The sequence below is a fragment of the Symsagittifera roscoffensis genome, chromosome 4 (assembly GCF_963678635.1).
Source record: "Symsagittifera roscoffensis chromosome 4, txSymRosc1.1, whole genome shotgun sequence".
Classification (NCBI taxonomy): domain Eukaryota; kingdom Metazoa; phylum Xenacoelomorpha; order Acoela; family Convolutidae; genus Symsagittifera; species Symsagittifera roscoffensis.
Genome location: NC_087065.1, coordinates 67,509,417 through 67,523,143, shown reverse-complemented (window position 1 = coordinate 67,523,143; position 13,727 = coordinate 67,509,417). Strand labels below are relative to the sequence as shown.

Sequence of the window (13,727 nt, the reverse complement as noted above, 5' to 3'; positions counted from 1 at the left end):
GAACCTTTTCCGTTCCCTTATTTATCTGATGAGATGAACTGTTTAAGCCAATCTTAAGGATAGTGAACGGGGATCAACAACTTCCTCGCTGAGTGAAACTAAAACAAAATTAAATCGTCAAAGAACTAAAAAGAATCGACTCCAAGAGGAGACCGGAAGACATCCTGGATACATTCCAGAACCACAACTTAGCACCTGATGAATGGGACAATTAATTGACAGATCAACTACTACAAAGAGTAGTCCAGAAGGCGGCGGACAAAATATGCCTATGAAATAACTCAAACGATAAAGGATATGAAAAATTTGACCCGCCGCCGGGGTTTTTCGACTAGTCAAGTCAGGAGGATGTCAACGCGAGCAAGAGTGCACGACTAACCAAGAACAGAGAACCATTGAGATTCGGAGACGCAGTTAAACATCCCGTTAAAGAAGTTGCCACAGATTCAGAGATTACGGAGACACACGGGAGCCGATTAACGGAGGCACTAACTAACTATAAAACGAAGCCAGCCATTTTCAAGCACAGAAACGACCGACCGATTGAATCAAGACTAACTCCACTGGAGCGGCATTTATTCCGAAGGAAGTTTGATACAGTATCTTAGACCCGCTTAATCACTTAATCAAATTGACACTCAAATTGAATTCGCTTAATCAAGTTGACAATTGGTATAAAAACTGAGGTAGAAACTCCGATTTTTTTACCAATAAAATTTTATCTGCTATGAGAGTTGAAATTTTTCCCCTAGCAAGGGGAGTGTGGTACTGTGCAAACAGTAACTTTGATGCTATGCTAATGTCTTTTCTGCCAATCTTTTCATCTCCCGTGACTGAGTTGTGAGGCCGTCAGTGCCAATCGTTCCAGTTGCTCTTTATCTAAACAATCAGAAACCATCAAAAAATTGTCTCTATTTCTTTTAAAATGATCTTTTGGTAGCCTGCTCCGAGTACGTTTTATCGATTTCATTTTTTGTCCAATAATTTTTTGGACAATTTTTCCGATATTTTGTCCAATATTTTTTTGTCCAATATGTTTTATCAATTTCATTTTTTTTTCTGAGCAAAAATTTTGCTCAGACTAAGTTTTATCGACTTCATTTTGTTGTCCAATAGCATCGCCTAAAATCTTCTTGTCATTGATTGGATGGTTCTTTCCACCAAACCGCACCCCCTATGGCCACCCAGGGGACCAAAAATTTGTTTGCTTTTCATTTCCGTGGAAATTTGTTTCATTCCTTTTCTTTTAAATTCTGAGAATTGGTCAGTTTTAACCAAATTCGGTCTTCCTGGTGTATCGATGTACGATCGCAGAAATTTTATTGTTGATTTTCTACCAATTGACTTGGTCACTTTACCGAAGGGAACTGTGAAAATTGTTCAATGGCTTTTGGGAAGTTTTGGTTTTTTGTTTGTGGTTTTTAATGAACCCTGCGTAATCTAGTTGTCATTCCTGACCTGGTTGTGATAATGGAGGTAATGGTTTAACATACTTAAGCATATTTAACGGTTTTACCGTATCGTGTTCAGCCACGGCACTCTCCTGTCAAGTTGACTTTTTATTGATGCATATGAGGTCACCACTGATAGTTCGACACGTTCAGCATAGCCTCTTGTCCCCAGTACCCGCTGTGAATACGTTTCATTACGGCTGGTCTCAGTGCAATTGGCACTGCTAGTGTGTTGTCCACCAGCATACAGTCGTCCACTACAGACGTTTGTTTCTTCGACAGGTTAGTGTATGGCCCCATCATCTCGAAGCCTTGCGTGTCCCCTCGTTCGATTACTCACGTGGTTCTTTCCAGCCAGACATCTTCCGAAGTGAGTTCTGCAAGCAGAGTTTTATCGATAGCTGTGACAATCCCTTTTCTGCTAGCTGCTGCCGCAGTTTGTGTGCGTTTTTTCATGAAAAGTGGCTCGCCCGTCAATTTTGTTCCACGAGCTGCACTTCGCGTCCCGTCTCTTCTTTCATTGTCTGGTCAACTTCGTTGATAGGTCCTTTGAATTTTTCGATGGGTTCCTCTGATATTTCTTGGTCTTCTGTGGGAGCTTCTTTCGTGATTGCTTCTAGATCGCTTTTTTGTGGGTTTTACTCCGGTTTCCTCCCACATTATTAGCCAAATTGAGAGCGATTGATTTTATCGTATGTAGTCCTTGGTTGACACTAACCATTTTCTTTGGGAGGAGACCATGAACTCGTTTCGTCTCTGTCCGGAAAAGAATAGTTTCTTCTACTCCCTCTAAATACTTTCCTCGTCTTCTCTCTTCTTCTCTTATTCGGAGTGTTCCGATTCGGGTCTGACAAACTATCTTCAATTTCCTCTCTACGCCATCTCATGTTGCTGTTCCAAGTTCCTTGTTACATGCCGTTTATTTCTTCTTCTTTTCCTGAACTTCTTGTCAACTCCTCTTTCCGATCAGTTTTTCTATAACCAATTTGAACAAAGTAACATTATAACGCTTTGATGGTCGTGAACAAACTAGTTTTCGTTCCGGTCAAGCCTTGTTCAGTTTTGAATATTTTGATTGCTATAGCAACCGAGAGATGACGTCTTCCGCTTTTCGTTTGTTTTTAAATGTCTAGAAGATTCGAGTCGTTTTTGTTGCGGTCGAGCGAATTTTTCTCATTCCCCTTACTGATTAAGCAGTCGAGAGCTGAATGGAACACTTCCACGGCTGTAACTACGAATTTCTCATCTAATTCCGATTCAGGCCATGGTTCCCCATTCTGTTCTATGGACAAATAGTCAGCTTTCCTTTATACGTTACAGGGATATGAACTAATTTACTTTGATACGGTATTAGCCGGTTAATCTCACGGGGTAATGTAGATTGGGATGTTTAATTTTACCTACTGGTATCCAGGGCCGATGTGAGCGCCTTATGATCTGTGGCTATGATGAAGTTGGTCCCTAAAACGTAGTGTTCAAATCTAGTTACCTCCTTGGGCATTCAGGTATCCTGAAGCATTTGAAATCGGTACCCATTTTTCCTCATCATTTTTTGCTCTATTGTAGCAACCAACCCACTGGGACTGTTATTGTATTTAATTCTAGTTTCTCGCTCGAAGTCGTAATAGTTCACACTTGAAGTGTTCGCAACCGTAACCGCAACCGCTTCTGTATGCTCCTCTGACCATTCGATTTTTTTCACCGGTATTTTGACATTCTTCAATTGATTTTTCTGTTTTTCTTCTTTTAACAATGGTCTCAATTTTCTGTTAGGCAGCTGCTCTGAAAATGTATTTATGCTGCCTCGAAATTTATGCTAGTGATTTATGCTAGCTTAAAATGACCTAACTTGTTTCAGTTTTTTCGATGGATTAAGCTTTGGGATTGCTTCGATTTTTGATAGCCTGAGAAATACCCCACTTTCCGAGAAAGTGTTGTCCCAACCGATCCGCTTCCTTTAAGAAAAATTTTCACTTCGTGATCATTAAAGCTAGGTTTTATTCATCTACGTTTTCCACTGACCTTTTGTTTAACTTTTCGTGTTCTAGTTGTGTACCTTTAGATAACATAAGATGTCATCCAAAAAACAGAATTTGTTTTGTGCAATGTTTAGGGTTCGGTCTATAGCTTTTTGAAGCTCCGTCGGTATATCTGGGAATGCAAAGAAACCCGTCAGAAATCTATACGTACCCGTTGCATTCCACCAACAATGTTGAATTTACCTTGTTTAAATGTTTCTGCAGCTAGTTCCAGTTGACTTTGTGCGTACTTCATGTCCAAGATCGAAAAGTATAATTCTCCTTCTTGTTGTTTTGTAAAAATATGGTTTACATTATCCAATAATTTGTCAATATTAGGCATTTGATTTTTAATTTTGCATTCATCCTGTTTCTAGATTTAACAGGTTTGTGTATAGGGATTTTTTACCCTTTCTCTTGTATTGGACACAAAAGAAAATTAAACTTTGATGACACTACATGATTGTTCGACTTGCCTTGTCGGACAAATAACTGGTTAAGTTTACTAACGTTTTTTTCTTTACCAGCCTTCAGACTGCTCGCACAGTAACACGTCAAATCTACACAACTCTCTGGTTGCTGACCTCTGCATTGTAGAGATTCCAAGTCTTCTTTGTAAATGCAACTCAGGCATGCACCGTGTTTTCTTTTCGGTTATGACTAAATTGGCCCCTTTCCCATCCCAGCCAGCTATTCAGTCATCCTTAAGACTCTCTTCAGCCAGCGCACCCAGGTTGAGGATGGGCTGTTTGTTGTAATCCACAAGCTGTGCTGGCAGGCTAAACTTCGCCGGTATGATTTTTTTCTACTGGATCAACCCAGTATTTGTTTTGCCGTCGTCCAATTTCTAAATGATAATAGGCTGCCTGTATCCGCTGTCATACGAATTGTTCGTTGGTCGATCCTAACCAACGCTTTCAATGACTTCACCCTGTTTGATTTTGGATCTTTCGTGATGTCTATTTTTCCCCTTCTTTTCTTTGTTTTTTTATAAGTATGTGACTGTTTTTGTTTTCAAGACGAATCTGAATATATTTTTCATCTTTTTGATTTCATGCCATTCGTCCTTTATCAACAAAATTTCGAATTTGTTGCAGTCTTTGAAACAAAATTCTCTACGAAATTTTAATTTTTCATATTTTGTACATGATTTTCCCATTGCTGGACAATTTTTTGAAAGTCTTGCTCAAAATTCTGCCACATCTTTACATGTTTTCTCTTCTACCCTGTATTCTCCTCTGTAAACTTGTTTAATCGTAATTTTGACCGCTTTCATTGGTTATTATTTTTTTTAGACGTTTGGTTCGTGCTGACCCTGCAAATAAAGAATTGTTATAATTCAAAACCTCGAAGTCAATTTTTTCTACTTTTTTGGAACAACATTGCAAGTTGAGCATCTCCTACGGTGATACGCTCTCCACTGTCAGTGAGTCCTCTAAGTGTGCATGTCTCATTCTTGAAACGAAAAGGTATCTTACAGGTTCATCCTCCAACGTTACGAATTCTGACCGGGCTGCTTGTGCAATTAATGCTTCGTGGAACGCTTCTAAAGGCTTTACTGGTTGTTGAGTTTTGTTGAATATTTTAAATCTGTCGTATTTGAAGTTCGTTACTTTTTCAAATGCAATCTTTGCCATTTCAATTGTATCTTTAAATGTTAGCTTTGGTATTTCCACATGCAATTTTTTTTTGTATAAACCTCATTTTTTCTATGCTAGGAACAGGCCTGAAACTATTTGTTTTTGTAGCTCGAAGTAATAGATGTTGCGGCAAACTTTTGGGCCTCTGGCCTGCTTTTCTTCATTTTCCTGTAAACTTTTCCAAACGCTAACCTACTCCTGCGTTCTCTTGCCGCTATTTCAGAAGCACCCTTTCAGCTTCATGATGATTCTGGTCTTAGTGCAGGCTCTTCCAATACGTTTTTTTTGGATCTTCCACAGGTAAATTTGGGTTGACAATTTCTTTAACTGTTACCACCATCAGCAATTGTTCTAGCCAAATATTGAAGTGCTAGGGCAGGTCTGAAATTGCAGTCGCCCAGAAGACTGATATTCCCATGTCTGTTTGGTTATCTTGGGTGAAGAACTCTGCTGGCTGTGTGATACTCTAAGGAACTCTGGGATAAATAGAATAACAAGTTTACTAAATGTTCAATACAAAACGTGTATGTGTTCTCTTAGAGATTTAGCTGCCGAGTCACGCTCTTGCATAGTGAACTCTGCCAACTACGGTTGGCGGTAAGGTTAGATGCAGCTTGACCTTGACCTGATAATAAAATACATTCATTATTAAAAATATAAGTGTAGCATCAAGGTTGTTACCTGTGCAGTACCACACCCAGAATGAACAAGAATCTTGACATATCTGACCAAGAATGACCGAGAATCATGATCTATCTGTTTGTGATGTTTTTTCAGTTTTCATTTCTGAAACATTTTTTTATCTGACGAGTCGCTGATAAATTCATTGTTTGAAGAAAGCAATTTGTGATTCATTTTTCTTACATTGCAAAAAAAAGAATTATTTTTGGGCAGTATATAAAAAAAAATCCAAAACTAGTTCTACTGTGGAAAAGTCTTGTAGTCGTGATGAAAAACAACGTCACCAAAACTCCCCGTATGCAACTTTTTTTGGCATTGTTTTTTTTAAAAAAAATATTTGAAGTATAAAGTTAACACATCAATATATGAAATAACTGTAACCCATTCTCGCTTCTTAAGCAAGTTTCAAAACGTTACAAAAGTTTTCGTAGAATGGAAGTTATCCACGGCATTTGCCGAGTTTTTAACTTCTTTGAAAGACACTTATACGTCGTGAAGTGTAATCCAGATTCAAGAAATACATTTCGAAAAATTCTCACCGTCAAATAAATTTTGTGAAGATTTTTGTTTTAGGGCACAGTTTTTCTTCTAGCTGGCTATTCTTTCATTATGCAACAGATTTTACTTCTGTTCAATTAAACTTCAGTCATGATATCTAATTCTTGAAGCAGTTCAATCCCTTACTGACCTAAATAACGATAGAAAACGGAAATTTAAAAAAAATCATTTTCAGAAGATTTTTTTTTTCTTTTCGTTTTTTTAAAATTTTTTGGCATTATATAGTTCAGTCGTAACACTCTTGAGTCCATGAGCAACAAGAGCTATCTTTGCTGTTCCTTCCAATCTGGAGTGGGAAGAAACTATGGTGTAGGGTCCGTTTTAAATTTTTTCTTTTTTTTGATTTCATGCCATTCGTCCTTTATCAACAAATTTTCGAATTCGTCGAAGTCTTTGAAACAAAATTCTCTACGAAATTTTAATTTTCCATGTTTTGTACCTGATTTTTCCATTGCTGGACAATTTTTTAAGTGTCTTGCACAAAATTCTGCCACATCTTTACATGTTTTCTTTTCTCCCCTGTTATCTCCTCTGTAACCTTGTTAAATCGTGTTTTTAATCGATTTCATTGGTTATTGTTTTATTTTGGACGTTTGGTTCGTTGACAATGAAGCTGACCCTGCAAATATTAAATTGTTATAATTAAAAACCTCGAAGTCAATTTTTTTTTGAACATCATTGCAAGTTGAGCATCTCCTACGGTGATAAGCTCTCCACTGTCAGTGTTGCCTCTAAGTTTGCATTTCTCATTCTTGAAACGAAAAGGTATCTTACACGTTCATCCTCCAACGTTACGAATTCTGACCGGGCTGCTTGTGCAATTATTGCTTCGTGGAACGCTTCTAAAGTCTTTACTGGTTGTTGAGTTTTGTTGAATATTTTAAATCTGTCGTTATTGACACTCGTTACTTTTTCAAATGCAATCTTTGCCATTTCAATTATATCTTTAAATGTTAGCTTTTATATTTCCACATGCGACTTTTGTTTGTATAAACCTCTTTTTTTCTATGCTAGGAACAGGCCTGAAACTATTTGTTTTTGTAGCTCGAAGTAATAGATGTTGTGGCAAACTTTTGGGCCTCTGGCTTGCCTTTTTTCATTTTCCTGTGAACTTCTCCAAACGCTAACCTACTCCTGCGTTCTCTTGCGGCTATTTCAAACGCATCCTCTCAGATTCATGATGATTCTGGTTTTGGTGCAGGCTCTTCCATTTCGATTTTTTGGATCTTCCAGTGGTAATTTCGGGTTGACAATTTCTTTAACTGTTACCACCATCAGGAATTGTTCTAGCCAAATAATGAAGTGCTAGGGCAGGTCTAAATTTGCAGTCGCCCAGAAGACTGATACTCCCATGTCTGTTTGGATATCTTGGCTGAAGAACTCTGCTGGCTGTGTGATACTCTAAGGAACTCTGGGTTATATAGAATAATAAGTTTACAAAATGTTTAATTCAAGTAGTTCTGAGAACGTGTATTTGTTCTCTTAGAGATTTAGCTGCTGAGTCACGCTCTTGAATAGTGAACTCTGCCAACTACGGTTGGCGGTAAGGTTAGATACAGTTTGACCTTGATCTGATAATATAATACATTCATTCTTAAAAACATAAGCATAGCATCAAGGTTATTACCTGCGCAGTACCACACCCAGAATGAACAAGAATATTGACATATCTGACCACGAATGACCGAGAATCATGATCTATCTGTTTGGGATGTTTTTTCAGTTTTCATTTCTGAAAAATTTCAATATCTGACGAGTCGCTGATAAATTCATTGTTTGAAGAAAGCAATTTGTGATTCGTTTTTCTTACATTGCAAAAAAAAAGAATTATTTTTGGGCAGTATATAAAAAAAAATCCAAAACTAGTTCTACTGTGGACAAGTTTTGTAGTCGTGATGAAAAACAACGTCACCTAAACTCCCCGTATGCAACTTTTTTTGGCATTATTTTTTTTTTCAAAAAAAATATTGCAAAAAAAAACATTGCAAAGAAAAAGAATTATTTTTGGGCAGTATATAAAAAAAATCCAAAACTAGTTCTAATGTGGACAAATTTTGTAGTCGTGATGAAAAACAACGTCACCTAAACTCCACATATGCAATTTTTGTTGGCAATATTTTTTTTCAAAAAAGTATTTGAAGTATAAAGTTAACACATCAATATATGAAATAACTGTAACCCATTCTCGCTTCTTAAGCAATTTTCGAAACGTTACAAAAATTTTCGTAGAATGGAGACTATCCATTTTATGATGGAGGCTGGTTCTTACTACAATTTTTTTACCAATAATTGTTTTACCAATTAATTTTTAGGATTATTTTAGCGATACTATTTCTCACTTTTACAGTTGGTTCACCAAGTCATTCTCTAAATAAAATCACCGGAGTTTAGCACTTTTGAATTTTTCTTTTAATTTCGTTTTTCTAATCTTGAATCTTTGCCGTCGAAATTTTGTGTGCTACTTGCATAACAACCGGTTATTCTTGTTAGCGTTTTGAATTGAATCAGCTACACAGATAAAGGGTGTCCCGAAAAGGGATTTCAACTGAATTATCTCGACAACATTTATTTTTTCTGAAGCTTTGATTGAAGATATTTTTTCTTGAAGCTTTGCAAATCAAGATGCACGTTGTTGAGAGACAAATAAAGCTTCTCTGAACTAATAAATTTCTTCTGCGATTTTTGATTCTTCAGAAAAAAATTACCAAGAAAATGTTTTCATCATTTTTTAGAGAATGTTCAGAAAACAGATTATGTAAACAGTTCGAAACATAGATGAATCATTAGATGTTTTTTGAGTTTGTTTTCCACTCTAGCTGAACAAACCTCATTCTATGCATAATTTAATTACGCGTGCTCTATTTCACCCTGTCACCTCAAAAAATTTCTTTCTTGAGCATTCTATCTTCAAGTTCCAATGCCGCCAATTCTTGTAAAGTTTATGAAAAAAATTTCGTTGTAAACTCTTAATTTCATTGAATTCCAGAGACAAAAATTGTTTAGTGCAAAATCTGGACGGCGAGAGGAAAGCCAAGTGCAACAACCCGAGAACTAGGAAGCACGATTTAGGAATTTTTGAGTGATTCGACGACTTGTCTTATCCGTTTGTTTTGCATTGGTCGAGGTTAAAAAAAACTTTGCTGCTCTATTGTAAACTGCTTCTTTAGCTTAAGCAAATGCTTCAATGAACTTGAAAAGCAAAGATTTGCTTCGACAGAACCGACAAAAAACGTATACGCTTTGGTTTGACTCGTTTTAACCAACACTTTTATCTTTTCTAAGCAAAACTGTTTTTAAGCGTAAAAACGCTAATCAATTATGTTAAACACGAGCCTGAAATTTTTTGACTGAAATGAAAAACATTCAAGAGATACATAAAAATGTTCAGCATAGTTTGAGACAGCTCAGTAATAATTACGTGTCTATTAGCTGGCAATGCTTGCTTCATTCGGAAGTAACTCACTTTTGATCGATTTGTCTGATATTTAAAAACGTATTTGGTTTAGTAAGTTTCAAAATTTGTTGTTAAAATTCGTTGTTGTTCCGACTTTCGATACCAAAGTAACGGAATATTTTTGCTCGGGGTGGGTTTTTTTTTCTTCAGACAAATTTCGACTTTTTAACTAGCCATTTTTGACGGAACTTTTTTATATCATTCGAAAGATATTGTTGTCCTGGGCTTAAATTTGAAAGATATTTCACCTGTGATCACTTTTTGTAAAGTTACGGGGGTTTAAAGCTTGCCATTTTGGCCAATTTGGGACAATTAACGGGCGATATATTTCGCGCTATTAACGCGTAAGCGGAGAATTAATCCGTCTTAGAAATCGCTCCAAATTGGTTGAAAGAAGCTTATTTGCCATAATTGATTTATTACAAGGAGCGAAATCTATCCTTTCGTTTTTATATGGCGTGTGGGGGGATGATTTTCATTTAAAAATTCAAATTTTAGAAAAAAAATTTCAGTTTGTTTTATTTCATTTAATTTCTTAAATGTTATTACTGCTCCATAAACATTAAAAGGCGGTCGGAACATTCAGGGCTTCGCCCTGATACGAGCAGTCTTGTTTAAATTTAAGAATTGAATTATTTTGTTTGAACACATTGTGATGGGAACTAACAGATCATCCTTTTGTTATGACTGTTTTCTTGTTATATTCGATTGGTTATAGCAGTAGATTTGTCATAAACTTCGATTTCTTATTTTTTAATCATTGATTTTTTGATACAAGGTAAATTCGAAGTTTTCTTGACAAATCTACCGCCAAAACATTCCACAAAAACTACAAGTTAACATAACAAGCGTGATAAATTTGTGTTCCGCGAATTTTGTTTACTGTGTTAAACCTAATTATTAACTGGATCATGAAGTGAAATTCTTTTCCTTTGGGAAATCTGGAAACTAAATTCCCCTTTCAAAGTAGATCACGTTTTTCGTCACCATTACACTTTTGCTGTTCAAAAATAGAGCTGACTTTAATTTAACAAAGGAAATTAACTTAAGAAGATATTAGCAGCCAAACAGCGACAAACTATTCATGAGCCTGAAGTAAAAATATTTCCAGCAAAAAAAAAAACATTTCAGGACCTGTATCTAAGCCTGAACTTCATTCATCGCACCTGAAAAACTTGATTGCATGTATTCGAATTTTAGTTGAAACTTTCAAATAAGAAACTATAACGCGTTCAAAATGTTTGAAATCATGAATTGTGCATAATTGACACTTCTTTCTCAAAATTATCCCATTTGGAGAAAACTGGATCAATAGGTAACTTTTAATTCTTCAGGGAATTCAGAAAACTAGAATCTATTTATTTTTCTTGCGACTTTCATACTTTTACACTACAGATTTGATGAACTTTAAAATGAATTTGAAGTGAACTAACAAAGGAATCGAAACTTACTAAAACAGTAATTTCAGCGTGTACAATTAAGTATTTTTCCTGAAACAACCACACGACCAAAACCAATGAAAGTTCATTTTTATTTTTCTAGTTGCCAAAGAGTTCAAAGGTGGAGAGAAATCGAATTGTCCAATTTTATACATTTTTTAATTTTTATTATGGGTAAAAATTACATCCAAGCCAGTGAATTAGGAGGCTAACATCTTGTTAGGCTGCAGCTATCAGATTATTGAAGCACGCTCGAATTTTTTCGCATGTTAATTTTTAATGAAAGGAAGCTTTGCAAGAAAAGCAAGCACGGTCACCAGTGAGTGATAAAATTCTGGAAATCAACTGATATTGCAATAATTCCAACATGCCAGAACTGATGAACTTGGCCAGTAACTAATTTGTCTCAAGCTAAAAGACTAACTTACGAAGAAAAAAACATTTAATCAAACCTGCCATCATTTTTTACAGAATTTACAATATTGACATGAAGATGAAGTTATGAACAGATAGCACCTAAATAATTTCACTCATTCCTGAATCAGTGCCATTCAATCAGACGACTGAGATGATAGTTTTGCTAGTTTATTTTGCCACTAAGTACTGTTCGAACACAGTTATCTTCGATTCTTTTATTGCAAGTCGCCCACAATCAATCACTTTACTCTTCTCGGTCCCCACTAAAGAGAAACAAGGATCAAATTTTTCAATTTGGAATCAATCACCGAAATATTCAAGTTTCCAGATTTGAAGAAAACATTGCAAAATAGCTAATTATTATTCCGTTGGTTGGGATTTCCAAGTTAATTCCATTTTTGAAAGTCATTCACGTTTAATAGCGCCACTTGAACTTTCATTATTGGAGAGCGTTATGTGCATTCCTTTCAGCAAATGAGTTTGAACCAAAATTAAAAAGAAATCAAAATTCAAACAGCGAAAAACTTTTAATACTTATAGCTTTAAAAAAAAACTTCGTTCATTGACACTTAACAAGGAAAACCCTAAAATAGTTCTTGTTACCTCTCAAATTGGCTGTTCTCTGGATGATCTGGTTGACCAGTTTTAGAGCAGCCATCAGGTCTGACTGGTTCTGGCAGCGTATGTTGTAGCTATTAATGAGACCTTGATTTGTAGTGTACAGCTGCGAGTATGTATTTCGCATACCTTTCCAGTCGCCTAACAGCCTCGCGTCTTCGGCCTTCACAACCATACTACGTATAAGGGTCGAGTTGTCGGCCACTTCCGCACTAAGTCGACTACGTGCTTCATATAAGTCGTCCACCTTTCGAAACAAAAAACTCCTTACTAACATTACAAAAGGCATTACAAAAAACCTCGTTAATAACATTACACCCAAGCGAGAATATAAGATTTTTTGGAAGGGCGGATTTTCTGAACAATTTCGAAATTTTGGTCGATTGTTTTTAGGTTGACTAACTTCTTAAGTAATTTTCCGGGCTGTTCTAAAATACCATTAAGATCCTAGTTTGCCAACACAATTCCTTGCCACAGACGAATATTTAAAAAAAAAAAACAGACCAGAAGACGTTCTTAGGCACTTTTTGGAAAGCTGGAAAAAACGCGTTTTTTCGGCTCGCGATCTCCCATCAAAATTAGTATGTATTGACACTGAAGGCGTCAGCAGGAAAAAATTACAGTCGGCCAGCCTCAAATTAATGTCGTATATTAGTACCAAAGGGCAGATCCTATGGTGGTGAGTGGTCCAATCCCTGAGAAGAGGCGTCCGATCCCCCCCCCCAAAAAAAATCAGCTTCTGTTACTATTGACGATTTAGCTTCTACTAATCATGAAAGTAATACATTAGCTTTAATCACATATAAGCCTTGAAAATTATTTTATAAAATCCCAGATCGAGTTTCAATTCTTAGAAAATAGACCCCGCCTTCTCCAAAAAAACCACACAAACTATACCATAGCTTTATTGTTCCGACTTCCGCAGTTAGTGACTGAATATTCGAGCTCGGTGTGTTCTTTTTCTTTTCAATCAGACTAACTCGAATTTTTGCATCATATCATTTGAAAGCTATTGATTCCCCGAACTTCATCTGCGACATTTTTTTAAAGAATAAAAATGGGGCTTTTTGAAAAGGCCAATTTGGGACAATTAGAGCGGTAAATATGTCGTTGTAATTGACGTGTAGTTAAGATAATATGGCTCAGATAGTCTGATTACTAAAGTATTAGACGCGAAATTTATCTTAGCTATTTTTTCTTGTTTTTTGAAGTGTCATCATTTTTAAATCCAAACACTATTTCATAGACTACAAATGGTAGAAGCTTCGCCCTGATACGACCAGACCAGCCTTGTTATTCATGAAATGAATTTCCGAATCATATTCTGAGTAAATTTAATTAGTTACGAATACATTTCGATCAATTTTTATGCTCGCTAGTTATATCAGCTCTCAATAGTTTCGAAACATTTGGAATACCATGCACTTTAAACCAAATAATTCACATCCATC

At 36.1% G+C, this 13,727-nt stretch overlaps 1 protein-coding gene across 3 annotated transcripts in view; it reads right to left on the bottom strand.

Annotated features, from left to right (window-relative positions):
* Positions 1–11,274: 11,274 nt before the first annotated feature.
* Positions 11,275–13,727, bottom strand: part of LOC134845320 (Bardet-Biedl syndrome 2 protein homolog) — a 342,396-nt gene continuing 339,943 nt past the window's right edge. For all 3 annotated transcript variants that reach the window (XM_063862305.1, XM_063862306.1, XM_063862307.1), the window contains 2 exons: positions 12,262–12,523; positions 11,275–11,921 (listed from right to left, as the gene is read on the bottom strand). In XM_063862305.1, the coding sequence (XP_063718375.1) occupies positions 11,827–11,921; positions 12,262–12,523 (357 nt within the window). In that variant the 3' untranslated portion in view covers positions 11,275–11,826. The remainder of the gene's footprint in view (positions 11,922–12,261; positions 12,524–13,727) is intronic.